The sequence below is a fragment of the Patiria miniata genome, unplaced genomic scaffold, assembly GCF_015706575.1.
Source record: "Patiria miniata isolate m_02_andy unplaced genomic scaffold, ASM1570657v1 HiC_scaffold_5, whole genome shotgun sequence".
Taxonomy (NCBI): Eukaryota; Metazoa; Echinodermata; class Asteroidea; order Valvatida; family Asterinidae; genus Patiria; species Patiria miniata.
In genome coordinates, this window is record NW_024037072.1 from 10,008,606 (window position 1) to 10,027,594 (window position 18,989).

The 18,989-nt window shown below is 39.3% G+C and overlaps 1 protein-coding gene across 2 annotated transcripts in view; it reads right to left on the minus strand.

The window, feature by feature from the left end:
• Positions 1-1,381: 1,381 nt before the first annotated feature.
• LOC119740515 (neuronal acetylcholine receptor subunit alpha-3-like) overlaps positions 1,382-18,989 on the minus strand; it is a 37,407-nt gene continuing 19,799 nt past the window's right edge. For both annotated transcript variants that reach the window (XM_038215854.1, XM_038215855.1), the window contains exons 4-8: positions 7,915-8,054; positions 7,587-7,631; positions 6,954-7,063; positions 5,407-6,400; positions 1,382-4,795 (exon numbers count right to left, since the gene is read on the minus strand). In XM_038215854.1, coding sequence (XP_038071782.1) covers positions 4,646-4,795; positions 5,407-6,400; positions 6,954-7,063; positions 7,587-7,631; positions 7,915-8,054 — 1,439 coding nt within the window. In that variant the 3' untranslated portion in view covers positions 1,382-4,645. The remainder of the gene's footprint in view (positions 4,796-5,406; positions 6,401-6,953; positions 7,064-7,586; positions 7,632-7,914; positions 8,055-18,989) is intronic.

Here is an 18,989-nt window from a genome sequence, read left to right on the forward strand (position 1 = left end):
AACAGTAATAGCGAGTTTGTCTTTGCGATAGATTTACAGTACGTGTTATTTGATTTGATATCCTGGAAATAGAGTATGATTTTGCCTTAACGTGATATATTTCTTACATAATGCGTGTTATGGTGAACGCCTCTACCTGTCTGCAGAAAGGAATTCACACGATGTGGCAGCACAGCATCTGCAGTCAAGTTGTTCATTTAGTTTGTGGTGTCTACTCCCTTCAGGGATTGAGGGCGCCATAGCAGCTTGTGAGAACTTCATTTCTTCTAATCTGATTCTCAGAAGTAATTTTTTTTTTTACTATCACATAAACTTCAATATTGATTAAATCGCCTTTATTGACCTCCAATTCAAGACCTTACAAAGTCAACCGTATATCACGTGATATATTATTCAAATTGCATCATTAATTTTATAATTTTACGAATGTGCATTAAGGTCAGTGACTTTAAGTTGTTGTCGGATGACCAATGATTATTAAGGGTCGTCAAGGAACCGTCCGGCCAGGGGTCAGACTATTCGTAAAGCCTTCACATGTCAAATTTACATTTTGCTTTGTACAAAGCAACTGGGGGCGCTCACATCAAATTGGACTCCTTTCTTAGGTCAGAATACTCTGTCGTGATTGGTTGTAAAGCATTCCAACACATCCGTATGGCAAGTTCGGCCTTTTCAGAGCCACTCAAAATAATCTAAACATTCGCCTGCGGGTTCAAGGTTGACATCCCAGCTAACAATTTGACCATCGTTGTTTCAACGCTAGAGGGTGACATTTACAAGACAAGTGTTGCATTGAACTTGCACAGTGGGAAAGGTTCTGCTGAAAGCTGAATTTTAACTGTTCATGGGAACATACAAAATTTGCTTTTGCTGTAATTTTCAGAAAGGGATGTATTTGGGGGGTTAATATTTTATAGCAAATATTGTTGCATAGACCTGTTTAAAGTTTTGTCTTCGTTGATGCTGGAAAAACAAAGAAACAAAATTATGTCCTTGTAGTCTGATTCCCTGACCCCACCTCTGATGAAACGGAGCAAGTTATAGACGTCAGGGCATTGTAAGGTCAGGGAACCAATATAGCTGACTTGTACCCGCTCACAGATTTGTAACCGATTGCAAGCAAAATGTGCACTAACTAAATTTGGTAAATTGGGGGCACTATTTGAAAAAAAGCACATTTTTCCAACGATGGTCGGCCGACCATCATTGGAAACTCATACAAAATGCCACCTTTCTTGAAAATGTCAACTCACCAGGTGCCATGAATTTACAGGATGCCTTGGAAGGTATTTCATAATAAGTTTGTTTTCTAGTGCTTGCAAATGTTGCATGTTGCCTTTAATGCTTTCAAACGCCTTCAAAGTAAAATGACTAGGACGACTTTAAATTCATGTCCCTTTATTTGCTTTTGTGGAGCAACATTCTCTTGGAAGTATATAATGAACCAAAAGCAAGACTGACCAATGTCCAATGGCATAGATAGACGGCAGGTCGTACTTTTTAAATAATCAAATAAAACAAGAAGAGGAAATTGATCAACTTACAGTTTTTTCCTTCAGTAAAATCAAGTTTCTGAATTTGAACATCATGAGGACTTTCGCCAATTTCCACTGTTTTCTGTACCTTCGTGCTAGCGTTAAGCATTTGAACTAGCTTAATTTGTGTGCCTCAATAATATTCCGAGCTCACATCAAAACCTACGGAAATCAATTTAGAATAAATTTATGAAAAGTACAAATCCTACGGTCAGTCAGAATAGGGCGTTTCCTCATTGTACTCCACCGCTTGCAGTAAATGGAAATCTTCTTGGAAACCTGAAAATACCCGACCGGCGGTTATACAATAAACCAGTTTTCAAACTCAGGTGTACGTCTATACGCGTACATAAACAGCACAAAGTTTAGAAGAAATATCTCATGAATTAAAGCATTGTCATGGTCTAACTAGACCGTCAGCCAAAAAACAGCATAAGCAAGTAAATAGAGAACAAAAAATCAGTCATATTACTAAACAAATTGCAAATATACAAATAAAATCTAAAAAGGTCATTACGTGTGATGCTGTCTTCCAATCTTTCGTTGCCATCAGAAAACGGAAAAGGTTAAACAGGGGACTTTTAAAAGACTGTGTGCCTAACACAGTTTTCGACTGATACTATATCGTGAAACTATATCAAGTAAATCCTTTGCTTTACTTCTTATGAATCCTCTTATATCAGACATTTTTGAAGGAAGAATTGCAGATTATTGACACAAAATCCAACAAGTGGATTTAGACGGTTCCGCCCAATACATGTTTGTCAGGGCAGTTCGACCATGTAGTAACATACAGCAAGAGTATGTAGTAACCAGATTTTAAGCAATTTAGACGCAATCAGTGAAAAGGGAAAACAAAAAACAAACCAGAGACAAGCCCGTATGTAAACTCTAATTTTCTTACATTCAAAAGCTATATACATAGAAACTGACAATGACCTTCTAGCGCATCTCCTCTGACATCATGAATTTTGTGAACTTGGATGAAATTGAGAGGCGGGAAATACCTCCAAAGAAACTATTATGGATGGAATCGACAACCGGAGGTGTGTTGTCAAGGCATTAATGACAATGCATTGTGGGAATTGAAGGACGAATAATAAGCCACGCATATTTTGTGAAATATAGTTTAAGTAGCGCTTATGTATGGTAGGCGATTCGGGAAGATTTCCACTTATTTTAATGAACAGTTTAGATGTTTTATGAACTGTACACCAATGGCCTCACTCCAGCAAAAAAACAGCTGGTCAATAGCAATGATTTGAAGTCACTACACATGATCCTTATTATGTATTTCTGTCAATGCATGTACCACGTGTCATGAAGTATAACATATACCATGGAAACCTTCGAGGTCAAACATGAGTGCAAGTATATAGCGGCAAAAATAATTACTACCTAATAAATGGGCAACGAAGTTAAACCTCAAAGATGAACAGCTTGGCAACTTCACAATGGTTTACCACAAATGTCAGTTATGACGCAAACCGTAAACAATACCTTCAGGTTTCTTTCTCTTACCAGTCACTCTAATGAAAACCTTTTATGTCTCAGAATACATACGCTTAACATGCAGTAATATGGTATGAATTGCATCAGTGTACCCAGCTGTTTTGTATAAATTAACAGCCTACCCACAGACCCGTATCGTCGTCATTATTATATGATTTACGATAATCATTATTACAAAATGCCACCACAGAGCCCTTTTTACCAACCACAATTGGTACACCTTCATATTTACAATAAACCGGAACACATTCACAGAACAAGTACTTTAGTTCCACCCGAAAGACTTGCCAAGAAAAAGCCTGCAAAAAAGATGTCGGCAACATGACACATGAATACTTTTTTGTGGTAATTTGACTGTAAAACTGTCCAATGAAAGATATGTACTGCTTCTATTTTCGTTTAGCATGCTGTCAGCATGATTGGTGATTCGCTGGTGAACGCCACCATTCAGTCCCGCCAGAAATATGTATACCAGATTGTTATAATTACATAACTACAAAAAGTGATTCGTGGGTCCTGCCACTGTATATGATAATTCACTCATATTGCAAAGTCATCTTTATACATTAAAAAAATCTAATGTTATTCAAGGGTTAATTTACAAGACGTTAAAATGGAAAACAAAAATTAAGTAAATAAGTTCAACACTCACTACTCAAACGCTCCAACGTTTCAGTTGACTGACCAACCTCACATGGTTACTTTGCAAAGAAGCTGAAATGCTGTATTCAGAGATAAATAGATGATAAATAAGGTACCAGCGACAATTAAAATTACGTTTGATGTTTCATATTGTTTCTGGTTACTCTTCAATGACAGATAACCATGTAAATATCACCAACAGTTTACATATCTAACTCATTGCTGGTGCCAATATTATGGCAAACGCAATGAAGTAGCTGTACAAAAAAATGCTTCATAAATTCATATACGACACAAAGTTGCCGTCCAGGTAGAAAGATTATTTATGTGTTGCGCCATGACCACTCCGATATGAAAGGCGCCACCAAGAGGACCAAACGACCTAGCTCCTTTCCATCAGCAGCTTAACTGCAGCTGTATTCGAGCTCCACACAACCTCCAACAGAAGTATCTGCATCAAGTTACAATCACTGAAAGAACTGAACATTCCACGTAACTTACATGGGCGCTAATAACCTGTGAACCGTAGTCCAAAGCACGTTAATAGGTATCTTACATTACTCGTTGACGGTTTCACAACCGTTGGAAGAAACAAAAAATCCGATTCTCGTAGTTTCCTGCAAAAACCGAACAGCAGTGTCTGGTATAAGCACCAAGTCCATTGAAATGCGCGTATGTACAAGTTTGTGCGGCTCACTCCGATGGTTGGGTGTATGAAATGGACCTCCATTTCCCAAACCGAAGGTGCTTCCGTCCACGTGGCAGGTATATTTCCCCGTGAGATCTGCAATTGCCAAACGTGCCGTGGCACATGACAAGATACTCCGTGAAGAAAAATAAATATATTCGTCCAAGCTTCTCAAGAGGCTACACTGTCTACCTGATGCAATGTTTAGTTCTTGTGGATAAAAGCGACACCAACCAACCAACCCACAATGCACAGCAAACAATTCCAATCAGATGCTGTCGTCCTGTTCCAGGACCGGCTCGAATATGAGCGGCGCCGACAGGATAATACCGCTGGTACCACAGATGACACAGATGAGAAACACCCATAGGAAGATCCGATCAATCACTGTGGCAACGTATTTCCAATCGTCTGTCATCTGCAAAGCAAAAGGCAAATGGAAAAGATTGTCAGTATTGAACACGCTGTCGGAGCTAAGATTGCAGGCGCAGACGTCAAATAAGAACGATGAGACATTGAAACCAAATGGTTATAGGAACGAATGGAAAACCAGGAGCCATTTTGACGCCCCATTGGTGTGATTTTCTTCCACTTCCATAAGTGAGGACATTCCAAACGAAGGTAAGGCAACACTGAATGTAATCAAGGTTTATCTATTATTGCAGGCAAACAACTTGTGTAGTATAAATAATAGAAAAGCATCTTTCAGTTTGGCGGGGTGAATTTGGCGCTGAAAGAGCAACGTAAAATTAAAAAAAATCTTTCTATCTTCGGGACGCTTATAATGTCTACAGCATCCACAAGAGGCTCTGTCGCAATGTAAATGCCACATTGTCCGCACCAGGAGTTATTGTACATTGTGTATTAATCATTTAGTCTTTTATGAAGGAAAAAACCAATACATCAATTACCAGATTACCTTCTTTGATAAAACAAAAAGACATGATTACGAAAAGAAAACGATTTTTTTTTGCTGGCATATTTCATGTAAACAAAAAGCAGCATCTACCGCAAATCATTAATACCTACCCTGTTGTAATCTTCTTCGGTTTTTAGATGTGTGGCAATAAACCGCACGCCGTCAACCGCTTGCTTAAACTCCTTGGAGAAGCGAGTACCACCGGAGGACTTGGAGGATTCGCCATCACTGCCGGCCACGTCGTCCGACAGTGTCCTGAGTTTGAAGCCCGAATGGTGATTGTCATATATGTCCCTACCGTTACTCCGCGTCGAGTCTGCATCCTTGTGGACCACCTCTTTCAGCTCAAAGTAATTAGGGTCTCTCTGAGTGCCCTTGTTGGCCTTACTGGGGTACCGCTGAGGGCGTTTCATGTACAAGAGGGGTGGTAGGATCTCCAGAAAGACGCGTCGTACCCAGGGCTGCATGATGTGCGTACTGGGGGCCCGGTAGTGGATGTTTAGGACAATAACGGTTATGACGATTGACAGGGTGACAAGGACCATGGTGAAGAGAAGATACCGACCGATGAGCGGGATGAGCAAGGACGTAGGAGGGATGATCTCGGCAATCAGGAGCAAGAACACAGTCAAGGCGAGCAGCACCGAGATACACAGCGTGATCTTCTCACCAGAGTCCGATGGAAGGTAGAAGACCAGCACGGTTAGGAAGGAGATGAGGACACACGGCAGGATCAGGTTGACCGTGTAGAACAGGGGCTTCCTGCGGATGATCATATTGAAAGTGATATCCGTGTAGATCTCGTCACAGCAGGGGTACTTCACCGTGTGTTTGGTACCAGGCGTGCCGATGATATACCACTCCCCGCTCTGCCAATAGTCCTCCAAATCCACATCGGGCCCGCCCAGGGGCATCAGGTCGATCAACAAGCCATCGTACGTCCAGGAGCCGAATTTCATGATGCATTCCTGCTGGTCGAAAGGGAAGTACCGGACGTCTATCTTGCACGAGCTCTTGTAGATGGCCGGTGGAAGCCAATATATTGTCCCGTCGGAATATACCAGAGCTTTTGTCATTAATGTGACTTCGTATTTTCCGTCGGCACTGTAAATGGCAAAAAAAGTGAAATAGATAACACACCAAAATAATCCTGTTAAATATTTATGCATTGTCAAAATGAAGTTAATTGAATGGCTTCCCTATTTTAGGCTATGATATTGGCGACCAGAATGACGGTACTTGATCTTTGCTGGGACTTTCAGCAGATACTTAAGTTTCAGAATTACAGAATCTTCCAGCTGCCACTGGAGGGGCAAAAGACGTAGGCCTATACGCACAATGTCCCGCTACAGTCTTCCACATGGCATTCGTTTGAAAATGAACACGAACTAAAAGAGACTCGTTCTAAAAAAAAGGTTGCTGTAACCTGTGGTGCGAAAACAATGTGGCCATCTTCTCTCTAATATCAGATCTCAACCAGATTTTTAAAAATTATTATTAGCCACATTCCATTAAACAGGTTTCAAGAACCTTTGAACAACGGCCACAACGTAGAACAATGCTTCGTAGAGAAGTTAAGAGATTCACAGGCTAAAATATCTTTTTTTGGTGGCCCTTTTCCACCTCCAAAGAATTGGAAGGTGAAGCTTGGACTTACTTGTTGTAAAGCACAATATCTGGAAGCCAAATCATCAGGGCTGGTACGCGAAGTATCATGATCCCGTCATACTCTTCTGGATTCCAGGATAACTTGTAGTCAAACCATTGCTGTCATTAAAAAGAATCATAAACTAAGCTGACCTTTACTACTATTAATTCTTATATCATTTCATTCGACAGCTTTCTATATTAACTTTCAACTAAATCAGCTGTTTTGATGACATCATCATACCTCGAAATTATCAATATCATTATCTTTCTTTGAGACAACTAAGGTCGATGTTATAAGTTAGTTCCGTCACTGAATGAGACTAAAGTGACGCACTTTTAGTCTGCACGATATGAAGACAATTCTTGGTTAAGCACTGGGAAGAAACTCCCATTGATTAAGAGAAACAAACTCTAAACCAGTACTAGGGCAATCTCTGCGCTAACCCGACCATAATTAAAGTCGTGTGTTGTTGATAAATTGGTTACTGCTTTAACAAGACAAAATATTTTAGTAATGGACATCGTCATATTGTCTGTTGACATTAGGCTCAATGACAGTTTTGGTGTAACACTGATAATTTTGGTCCGAGTGCTGAGCAAAATGTAAGATCAATTATTAGTTCACAATACATGTACATACCTGTTTCAGCCACACATTCGTTGTCATAATTTGATTTTTTTCGTCCTGCATTGAGAAAAACGTTACCAATGTTTCGTTAAATGCATGTGTTTTCGTTTCTTGACTAAAAGGTACGTAAACAGAATTTTGTAAACAAGATAAGGATGTACATGAATTTAGACTAAATTTAGAAAATGTATGACTCCTTAGAAATCAACAGCAGATGATCAACGTAGCGTCTGTAAGTCACGTGACACTGTATTATCCAACAATGTTCACTTTGTTGGCCCTTCTGCATGTTTTGTTCATGTATGATAGATGTACACAATAAACATGACACATTACTCACCACATCAATAAGTTGCGACATGGTCAGCCCAAACTCAACCTTTAACGTATCCGTATTGTTTCGCACTGGACGGATAAGCCGATTGTATCCGGTGAATAAAGTATTAAAGAGTCTCTCCTCTGCCTCGGACGCAAGGCATCCTGGGAATGACAGGTAAAAATAAATCCAATATGTTATTGTGTCTGCTCTCCCTATACTAAAAACAAAAATGATATCGAATTCTCAAATGATGTCTGTTGTTTCGACAATTTTTGAACTGAATATTTAAATTACAATGAACACGTTAATAACACCATTAAACAAGAACTTCTAATGGATCTAACTTAGAAGACCTGCCAATCATAATTAATACCGCAGGACTCGTACCAAGTCTAACGGTATATAGAACACGGCTGATAATGCGTCGAGTCGGCTGTTAATATACACAAACCTTGCTGGTTTCAAGGGGATTCCTAAGTAACTTCGGTTGTTATTATAATGTGTACATGGAAAGCGGTTTTCATGAACTCAAAAACAGTGATAATATTGGCGTATTACATGGAAAGCCACTGATCACTAGTGCGCCCCACGTATGTATGTCGCGGATTGTCACTTAAATGCTGCATGAGGGGTGGGATTTTGTCACTTCAAAAGTGACAATCCCCACATCTTGGGTGGTGGTGGGGGGGGGGGCAATTGATAGGCGCATTACAGGGCAGTAAAGTACATGTACATGACACTGCAAACGAATTCGGCCTTCACCCATCTCTGATCTTCGGCAAAATAATCGAGGAAACAAAATCATTGTGACTTTTGAAAATAATTCCCTTTGAAACGAATGGAGTTATTTTTAAATTCCAGGAATCTTTTACCGTGCATGTATTCACGTGTCGAGAAACATTGAATTGAAGGGAATAATACAATATTTGCTTTTGCTGCAATTTTTAGAAATGGATGGATTTGGGGGATCAGTATTTTACAGCAATTATTGTTACAATGACTTGTTTGAAGTTTTGTGTTAGTAGATGCTGGAAAAACCAAGAAAAACAATCATGTTCTTGTAGTCTGGTTCCCTGACCCCACTTAAATTGGAATGGAACAATTTATAGACGTTGGGGAATTGTAGGGTTAGGGAACCAGTCTAGCTGTCTTGTACCCGTTCATAGATGTGTAATCGATTGCAAACAAAATTCAGGCTTACTAAATATGGTAAATTGGGGGCAGTATTTGAAAAAAAAAGCCAGTTTTTTTTTCCAACGCTGGGCGTCCGATCAGGGTTGGAAGTTTATACAAAACTACCACTTTTCTTGAAAATGTCCGCACACCAGGTGCCATGATTTTACAGGATGCTTTAGACTGTCATTTACTAACAGTCCAGCACGGTATTTCATAATAATTTGGTAGTTTTGTTTTTCGATGTTTGCAAATGTTGTATATTCCCTTTAATGTAAAATTTGGTTTCATTACTCACTTTTTCAAGCAGTGTCAGACAATTCCGTCACAAGAGGCAGGTTATATAACCACAAGTGAACATGCACTTTACATACACTACAACATAAACATCTAAGGTGGCTGCAGTTTACACAACTCGCCTATTTTGTTAACACAATGTTTTTGGATATCAAGTGTGCCACACTGTGCATTATGGATGCGGATCGACATGGATTTCATTTGAAGTCCTGACAACTGCCTTTGGTGACGGCGAATATGATTTCTCTCTGCACCTCGGATTATTACGGCAGCTGTCACAATCTGATATGACCACAACAAATTGACGTGACGGCTCAAGTGTGCTGTTTCAACCACAACGAATTAAAACAAAATTCAATATGGAAGGGAAGTCGAAGGTGTGGTTCTCGTAGGCTATCTGGCTGCGCAATATGTTGCACATTGCCATTCATATTAATAATTCAAATATTATACATTAAAATGATTTCAAAATTATTATGATTTAAACTTAAACATCTCATTATGTTTGAACGAAACATTTGCATTTAGGTATGTTCAAATTAGATGCTCTCCCATGTCTTTGGCATGAGTGGCATAAGCTAGTTTAGTTTTCTGGGGACGATCCTTAAACATTCTTATCCCAGGCACATGAAGGGTTGTCATTTCAAACGAATTGTATTATTTTCAAAACACACTCATTGATTTAATATATACCTAATGCTGCCATTTGCTAACAGTGACGCATAAATACATGCGTATATTTAATTTTTTTTTCAATTTTTATTTATTGAAATTCACGAATTGATATTCAAAACATGTTTGTATTATGTTCAGACGGAATCGACACTTTACATGGTTAATGAAGACACTTTCCTTTTCTTCTTACTTAAGAAAAAGTCATATGTAGATTTGATCATGATTACTTCAAAAAGCATTTTGTTACAGCTGGTTGGAGACTTACAACTGTTGTTTGAAATTATTAAGGTCAGAATAAAAAAAAAGGCAAAACCAAACCCCAGCAGGTATGGGGAAAGAAGCCAGATCAGCTTTCGTCGCCGAGATAATATTGATACGTGTTGTTGTCTTTATTTCTACGATGGGGCAACGGATTCGCCTCGCCCCACCACCGTCCATGATTTGAATCTATACACGGAGCCGGGGGCCCAGTCTGGGTACCAGTCTATTTGCCACCTCGTTCAAGGATTTGATTACGTTAATGAATGCCGTTATCGAGTGGGTCGGCCGAAGGGCAAAGTACTGGGGACAGAGGACGGCAAAGGCACGGTTAGATGGAGTCCTAGGATGGAAAGTACCCGCGGGGTAAGAAGCGTAGCTTCGCACTGGCGTCTACGAGTGGTTCAGACCCGGTTGGTATTCCGTCGGATGCGGGCCGGCGACGCGCGCCAACGCGTATGAATAATTTGCCACCCCTAATGCCTGTCTCATATTGCTCGTGTGAGTGTGTGTGTACTACGGCCCTCCGCCGCTCATTTCTTGCGGTGCCAAATTAAAGGTGAAATCTGACATTTGGCCCGGACCAAATTCGGATCGATTTTCTTGTTTCGTTTCGCTGGGCATTGATTTGGTGGGACTCTTAGACTCGGACATGCCGTGATGCTGTGCCTCATTACACGTTGTACGAGGCACTTCATCTAAGAAAATAGTACAAGAAATGACCACGTCTCCAATAAATGTAAATTAAGTGTACAATTTCAAAATGTGAATATCAGAAAATTCTTGAGGTAGAATAACTTGATGTGCTATGACAGGTTGTATAAGCATGCACAAAATCATAAAGACAATTAAACCATAAAGATTGTGCAATTGGACGAGAAGTCCCATCAAATTTTGTTCACCGAGGGACCTTTTTCTGACTGGTTCACTTGAAATTGCGCAATCACCTTGCTATGTCCGATCCAGAACTTAATTAGCCTGTGCTCCCATGCCATTAAGAAATGCATGACCGGTTCAGAAACCCCGTAAGGCCTCCTTCTGAGTCTAGGGGTCATCGCCAAAGGCGGGGGTTTCTCCGTCAAGTCCGCGGTAAGAACACCACAAGAAAACCACTCATCGAGCGAGGGGTACTCACTAGCAGGGTAATTTATCTTTCAAGATCAAACATTATTCATGGAGACGGGAAGGACGCGGTCCCTTTAAATCGCCGAATCAACACACTTGACTTTGTTTGATCAGAAAGAACCTTCCAGGGGCGAGTTATAAGAAGAAAAGCTCCGCAGCAATTCTCCCTTTGCCTAGCCGGGAGGGCGAAACGTAAACTGCCGGTGTTTCAAAATATTGGCAGTCATCATTCTCTCTTCATCTGAAGACGCGTTTTGTGTTCCCAGTGGCGCCTATAGGCAGGGTGTAATTTCCAAATGGAAATGACTTTTGATCCCGATTCAATCTCGTGATGTAATTACATGCTCACTAAAATATTTTGGGTTTTGATAATTTGATTGGATTTTAAATGTTGTGGCAAAGTAAACTTATCACGCCGTGGCATTAAACAAGAGATTAAACTCAGAGGCAAAAGGAATCAATCCAGTTCTTCGGAATTCTTCTCAAGCAAATTGCACAAACCAAAACCACCTAAAATTATTGTCTGGTATCATCATCTGCCATAGAACCTATATGCTATAGACTCCTACTTAAGGGTTGTCTGAAATAAAAATAAATAAAAAATAAGTGCGGCACACAGTTCGAAACATAATCACAAACCATTCTATGCACAAGACATGCAGTATGAACGTGTCTTTCGGCACAGCGGCATCATTATCATAGCCTATCCAAAATAAATATACAGAGTAGTAGCGGCTACCAGACCCTTTAATCTTATGTTCCTGCTGATTGACCAGGAAGCGTTATCAAAGGAGACCACGCGCAGACCTGTACTACTACGGAGTACGGACCATCATGTTAATTTTGACATTTTCAGACTGAAAGTGCTGCATCGCGGAGTATACTTAAAGGGCCGCGAACGAGAACATTCATGAGAAAGGATCTGTCCCGTGCGCGGCCGGTAGGGCTTCAAAGTAACAACGCCCGTAATGACATTGAAGAACGGATACATTACCATCCAATAATACGCGCTTGACTCTTTGACCGAATTGATGTTTAACCAAATCAGTCACTTGACAAAAGCGTATCAGACGACGGGCAGTTACATTATACGGAGTAGGATTCCCCACTCGCAGGAAGATCTTGAAACGAGAACTTCCTCAAAAGCTTTACACTAACACATTAAGGAAGAACATTATATGACTGTACTGACATACAGGTTGTCCCACATAAAATCCAACGGTCGAATCGGGCATGTTTTCACAAAAGTTGGGGTAGTATTCAAAATCGCGTCCTGTACTGACATACAGGTTGTCCCACATAAAATCCAACGGTCGAATCGGGCATGTTTTCACAAAAGTTGGGGTAGTATTCAAAATCGCGTCCAATGTATTGCTGAGTAGAATAATTGGTTTTCCAAATGCTTTTTAGTTGGTTTCATTAGGATGGTTAGTTCAAAAGATACAGCAATCACAATGCGGGACTTGAAAAACCAATTGGGCCTCTTTTTTTATTTTTTTTTAATTTTTTTTTTAAAAGTTTACAGATCGAAGCCGGTAGAATAAGTCACACGTTACTCTTTAGCAAAGGAAATGTGTGTTTCTCTATAAACTGCGCTTTCTCACTTTCAAGGAATTTCAACCCTTGAGTTCGATGAAGCATAGCGTTTGTTCCAATGCATCGATTTGATTGAAATAAAGTTTACATGGCAGATTGGTTATCTGACTTTATAAGAGGTAATTTGAAAATATTCTTAAACCCTCATGCAATATACCTTTATTAATTGGTTTTCGACTTTTAGGTTTTTTGTGTGCGACAACCTACACATGTCAGAACATGACATGTGCACACAATAAATCATGCATTTTCAAATACCAGTGTCGGGCTTCAAACTACCCATGAGGCATTCTAAGTTGGAATTAGACAAATTATTCAAAACAGAATGCGGTCATCAGTACTTGTACAAGACATCATGGCGTTTACCTGCACACCGATGAATTTAGAACCGTGTCCAAATTACTTGGTTACGGTTTGAAATTACACACGTCTATGGGACTGTAGCGGCTGCAGCCACTTCCCATAGACTCGTGTGTAATTTCAAGCCGTAGCCAAGTAATACGGACACGGCCTTAGTCTTGCTTTAACGACAGACATGCCAATGCACCAAAATCGACTTAGCTGCTATAATAATGTTACCAGAAAAGGGTTAAAGTCCATGTACTACATCTATACTCCTCTTTGATGCTGAAACCAGGAACATTTTGATTTTAGAGGGTGTGGGGGCTTTTCGTTCACATTTGAGGAGGGATTTATCCGACATGTAATTGGGAGTGTGTGTATAAACTAGCTGACATCAGATATGTTTATATATTTTATTTTGGGGGGAATTCGTCTCTATACTGGTTGTTTTTAATACTGGTCTTTGGGGCGTTCCTTTTTTACTGGTTTTTACCCTTTTTCTGGTTTGATGGTGTTTTAATATAAATCCATTTTTTTCAATTTTTATCTCATCATGGTCATTTGGTCTCATTGGGGTTTTTCATCTAAGACAAAAAGCATCTTGAGATAGTACAGTCGGCCTGTTTTTATCATTACATGTTCGTATTTACAGTTGTTTAATTTAGTATAATATGGTTCTTATTTCATTTTTATTTCTTCATTTAAAATTCATTGTTTTAATTTGAACAGGGGTCTGGTCAAACACATCGTTTGATGACAGTTTTCATGCTTTTGTTTGTCCTTGACAGCCCCTGTTCATGTGGTTTTACATTTCCTTTTAATTCAATTTTATATTTATGTCTAAAGATGTAAAATAAATAAATAAATAAAATAAAATTAGCACAGATGATGAGTCGGACATAATTCAGCCTTATACGCAAATATGTCCGTTATGGAGTAAAGAAGATAAGATGTGTGTCTGTGTCTATTAGCTCCCTGCCTCTCTAAGAAGTTGTCCTTGCTCCCGGATCGTACTTTAAACAGTTTGATCTTTGCATCGCTACGTCTCCGCCTGGACCTACTGTGGTGATGACAGCCCCGCGCATATCCCGTTACAGGCCCCGTCTGCAGAGGCCCAGCCGTGCCGCACATCGTGATGTTGGGGACTTTTTTTTTCAAACTCGAGGTGAAGATAATTGGACGGAAACACGGCATCGGGAACCTTCAATCTGCCTTTGTCAGCTGCTTTATTATTCTGCTTTCTCTTTCTGTCCTCTCTTTCTCTCGTGTTATCGATATCTATTTACCGGTGAACATACCATCAGACATTGTCTTGACAAATGTTTTTGGTAACCTTTCTCTGGTGTAACAGCCAATCACGTTTTTTTAAAGAGACAATTTGTTTTGTATAGAATGTACAAAGTACCACATTGATCAAGTAATACTTTTATCTTGATTTTTGTTTACGTGACTTATTCTGCGGCCTTAAGAATGAATAAGTTTCATATAGCAAACATTATCATTAATGTACCGAACGTTTTCATTTCTCTCGAATTACAAATGATCTCAAAGAGATTTTATGTTCTGGAAAAATCGAATATTGCAATTACCTTACTTTTTTGAACACAATAATGCAAATAGTTGATGATGATAACATTTTTGATGGAAAAAATTGACATTATTGTGATTTAATAACAAATTCAAGCAATCCCGTAATGGCAAAATGACATTACAATGATAACTGTTAATTTTCTACTTGGTAGATTTTTTAGGTGGAGTTCCTTAAAGCGCAGTGAGTGCTACATCGCAATTGGTTACCATTTTCTTTATTTAGTGCGCTCAGCTGTTTTTGCGGCTTCATCCACCTCATCAACCTTATCCGTCTGTTGATCAACATTGGAAAACTCATGCCTTCTAGAAATCCGCGGAACACCAGAGTGGCACAGTTTATTCTACGAGACCAAACCGGACTCCGGGCGCATGCAGTTGTCATGTTTCCTGCCGAATAAACCAACGAGACTCCATTATGGCATTCTAATGACGAGATCGAAGTAGGGAGAGGAGAGGCTCCAGCCAAAAAAACAAAACACAAGACAGGGTCCGTAATGGCGTCGTGCTATCGCATGACGCGTGGGCGACGGGCAGGCGACATTGCAGGCATACCTCTAACTGGCAGCTTCTCGGCCGTGCTCCAGGCTCGTATTTTGCAACCATCGACAGAATTTTCTTATTATTTGTATTGATGAATGCTGAGCTTTTCGGATGCACGGAACGTTGTTCCAGTTGTGATATAAACACGGATCTTCGAGTTAAAACATCGTCTTAATGTGAAATTCCTTCTTCACAATTAGATGATGTTGCATGACGATAATAACAGGATTGTCAGACTGTCTTTCCTTTGAAGTCCCGCTATGATATAGGGAGCTCAAGTGATTTCTACAAACGCCTTATATCTAGTGAACATCTTAATACAGCTTCAGTTCGGCAACAGAACCGTGAGACTTCAACATCTTGCTCGTCCTTTAATAGTAGAGTGCCATCCTAATTCGCTTCGCGGTGAAATACTGCTTTAAGCACACCCATTACCAAGGAGTCCGACCGAGGCACAATGGCATTTCAGATTTTAACAGACGGTGAAAAATTGCATTAAACACCCAGAGTGGGGAATAAATCAGAGTGCGGCAATTCTTTACACAAGACAACGCGACAATGTACCATGCAGTAACATATCCCCCAAAACAGTTCAATCATAATATATCACAGCAGTTGTATTTTGTATTTTAAGTACACTATGTTTTTGCTGCAAGCAAGCAAGGAAATTGCACGTTATACAAACTACGTATTCGCATCAATCCTTTAACAACACCCGTGGCTTTACATGGATTCTATACTTGCTCTGTCGATATATAGCGCTACGTATTGGATCAAGACCTAGATCAAGAACATAAATCGTCAAAGGTACAGATTGACATAATCACAGAAAACTTTAAATCAAAGTCTGGCTAAGATTGTAACATTCGTGGGTAATCATGTTGAACACATTCGAGATATGGGAGCAATTTTCAGAAGTATGGCGTTGCATATGCGTCACGATCATCATCCAGAATTACATGCTAACCAAACACATTATGGAGAAGTTCACATGTACATTCAACCCTAATCAGTTCCTGGCTTGTATTCAAAATGGAAATTAATTCGCGAATAGCACGATTACTTCCATTGTGGCCTGTCCCCTAATGAAAGCCCCTAATGATCGGAAACTGTCTTTCACTGGCTCCCGGCCCCGCCTGACATTGCCACAGCGCACTAATAACTGCACTCGGCGACCCGAAGCATTGGCAGAAATTTAATTACTGGGATCGCATGTTCTCTCGCGAGTCCATTTTTATGTAATGTTTACGCGCGCAAAACACTGAGGGGCAGCGCGGTTTCTTCTTGTTCCAACTCCCCAAATGCTTTCTCGTTGAGGCGGCCGTTAACGGCTTGGGAATCGCCCAGCGCTTTCTAATTTAGGGGAATGGATTAGCGAATCTGAATTCTGCACGTTGGCGTCTTTGTTTGGCTGCCATTCACAAAAATATTTACCGCCGAGGCAATGTAGTGGAGATGGTGGCTTCTCTGTGGTGTTTATTATTGGTCACTGATTGAAAAGCTTGCCGGAAGACGGCGGAATCATTAATCATAATAATCCTCGACATCTTAGATCAATGAAGCGGGTTTCTTTCATGAGTAACATCTACATCTTATCCTGCATCCGGCAATGTACACATCCATGAACGTCGTAGCTAACATACAACTGTATCGAAGGAAACTGTTACAACAATCGTTGTAAATAAATCCCATTGCTGTAAATGAAAACTAGTAGAGACTTGGGGAGCATAAATAAATTACAATTTTGGAGAAACTGAAAACTAAAAAATATAATGATGTATACAATTTACCACACACTGTCTATTTTGACACGACTAAAATTGCAAATGACAGTAATGATAATAATGATTAATTTCTTAAGTCATCGTTTGTAACTTTTAATTAACAATTTAGATGTATTGATTGTATGTTTAATACTTTTTAACAAAAACAACTGTTGTAAATTTGAATGTTTTCAGCCTGTGGGCTGCTTTTTATTCAAATAAATAAACCATAATATACATATACATGTATAAATAAATGTGTTGGTTCATATATACTTCATATTACTCTATAAAAATTGCCAATGATAAATTTAGGTTTTGTTTGTCTAGAATGACATGTGCAGTTATAATACAAAGTGATTTCACATGGACATCGATAGATGGGCATCGATATCTTCATACTTATACTTCGGGTCGACTACATGCTGTCAGACATCTCCAATTGTAAAAAACACCCACTACATCTAAACTGCGAGTAAAAATGGATATTGGGTTCAATGTTCTGCCTGGGTTGAATGCAATTATTGCAATTCAAGAAATGAATGAAATATCTTAAATATAATAGTAGGTTTACGTTCACACTATGTAACAAAATTTATCTTCTGTGAGTTTGTGGTTCTGAAAATAACCGGGAGAAACTCACAAAAGAGATTTTCAATTTAAGTGCACATAATTTCCATGCTTCATGAAAAAAATTACAAACTTTAGAGAAAAGGGTTAAACCATATAGCAGTAAATATCAAATTAACAGCAATAAAAGAAGCAAATAGAGCATGTGGCTGTTTAAAATAAGCAGAAGATTGTGGAAAACAGCCGGTAAAAACAACACAGGACAAACAAACAAAGACATTACAATGCGTAAGCTGACACGAGACAAGGAACATGTACTGATGCAGAGACAATAATATGAGGCAAAGGCTGTATAAGCAAAAACACAACAAAACAAAACAAAAAACAGATAGACAAACAAAATTAACATTTAAGGAAGAAAGAAACGCAGTAGAATTAATTAGGAGAGAAGGCTAAGATGCATTTGTTACATGGTGTAGCCGTAAACTGACTCTCATTGCTCTCTTCACAACACAAACCTTCAAATCTTATCTCCGATAAACAGAATGTGAATGATATTACAGCAATAGTCTTGGGGAAGGGCTACTTGATCGTGATACAAATTACAACTATGTGAAACATTCGCAGGCAATGACCAACAGATGTAACAAGAATTCGATTAGAATCCATCATCTGATACCACGCAAAGAGGATTCATAAAAAAAATCAAAGAAACTCTGTCACATGTCAAGTGTCACATATTGCATTTATTACAGAAAAATTTTCTGATTTCATTTGAAGTTATTATGATTACAATTGACTTTTTGGTATTGCGGCGGTTCGAATTGTCTACGACAATCATTTATAATTTGATGCTTCGATCGTCTGCAAATGCTTCCATCACAAACATGTTATCTTTGGAGACTTCGTAGTTATCGCATTGTATCCTCAATAGGTATTTAATTGGTTTTGAAAATAAGGCCCATATTGTGAGAGCTTAAGGTAGTTAAAGAGTAGTGGTAATACGAATCACGCCTTATCATTGCTGATTGAATGTTGTACAACTTTGTAATGATAAATTAGTCTATCCCTGGGACGTACAGTAACGTCGCACAATTTTCACCGACAGGTTTCCAAATGGGGCGTCGTTAGTTTAATTGAACCGCGTCTATTCTCTCTTTTGTTTTG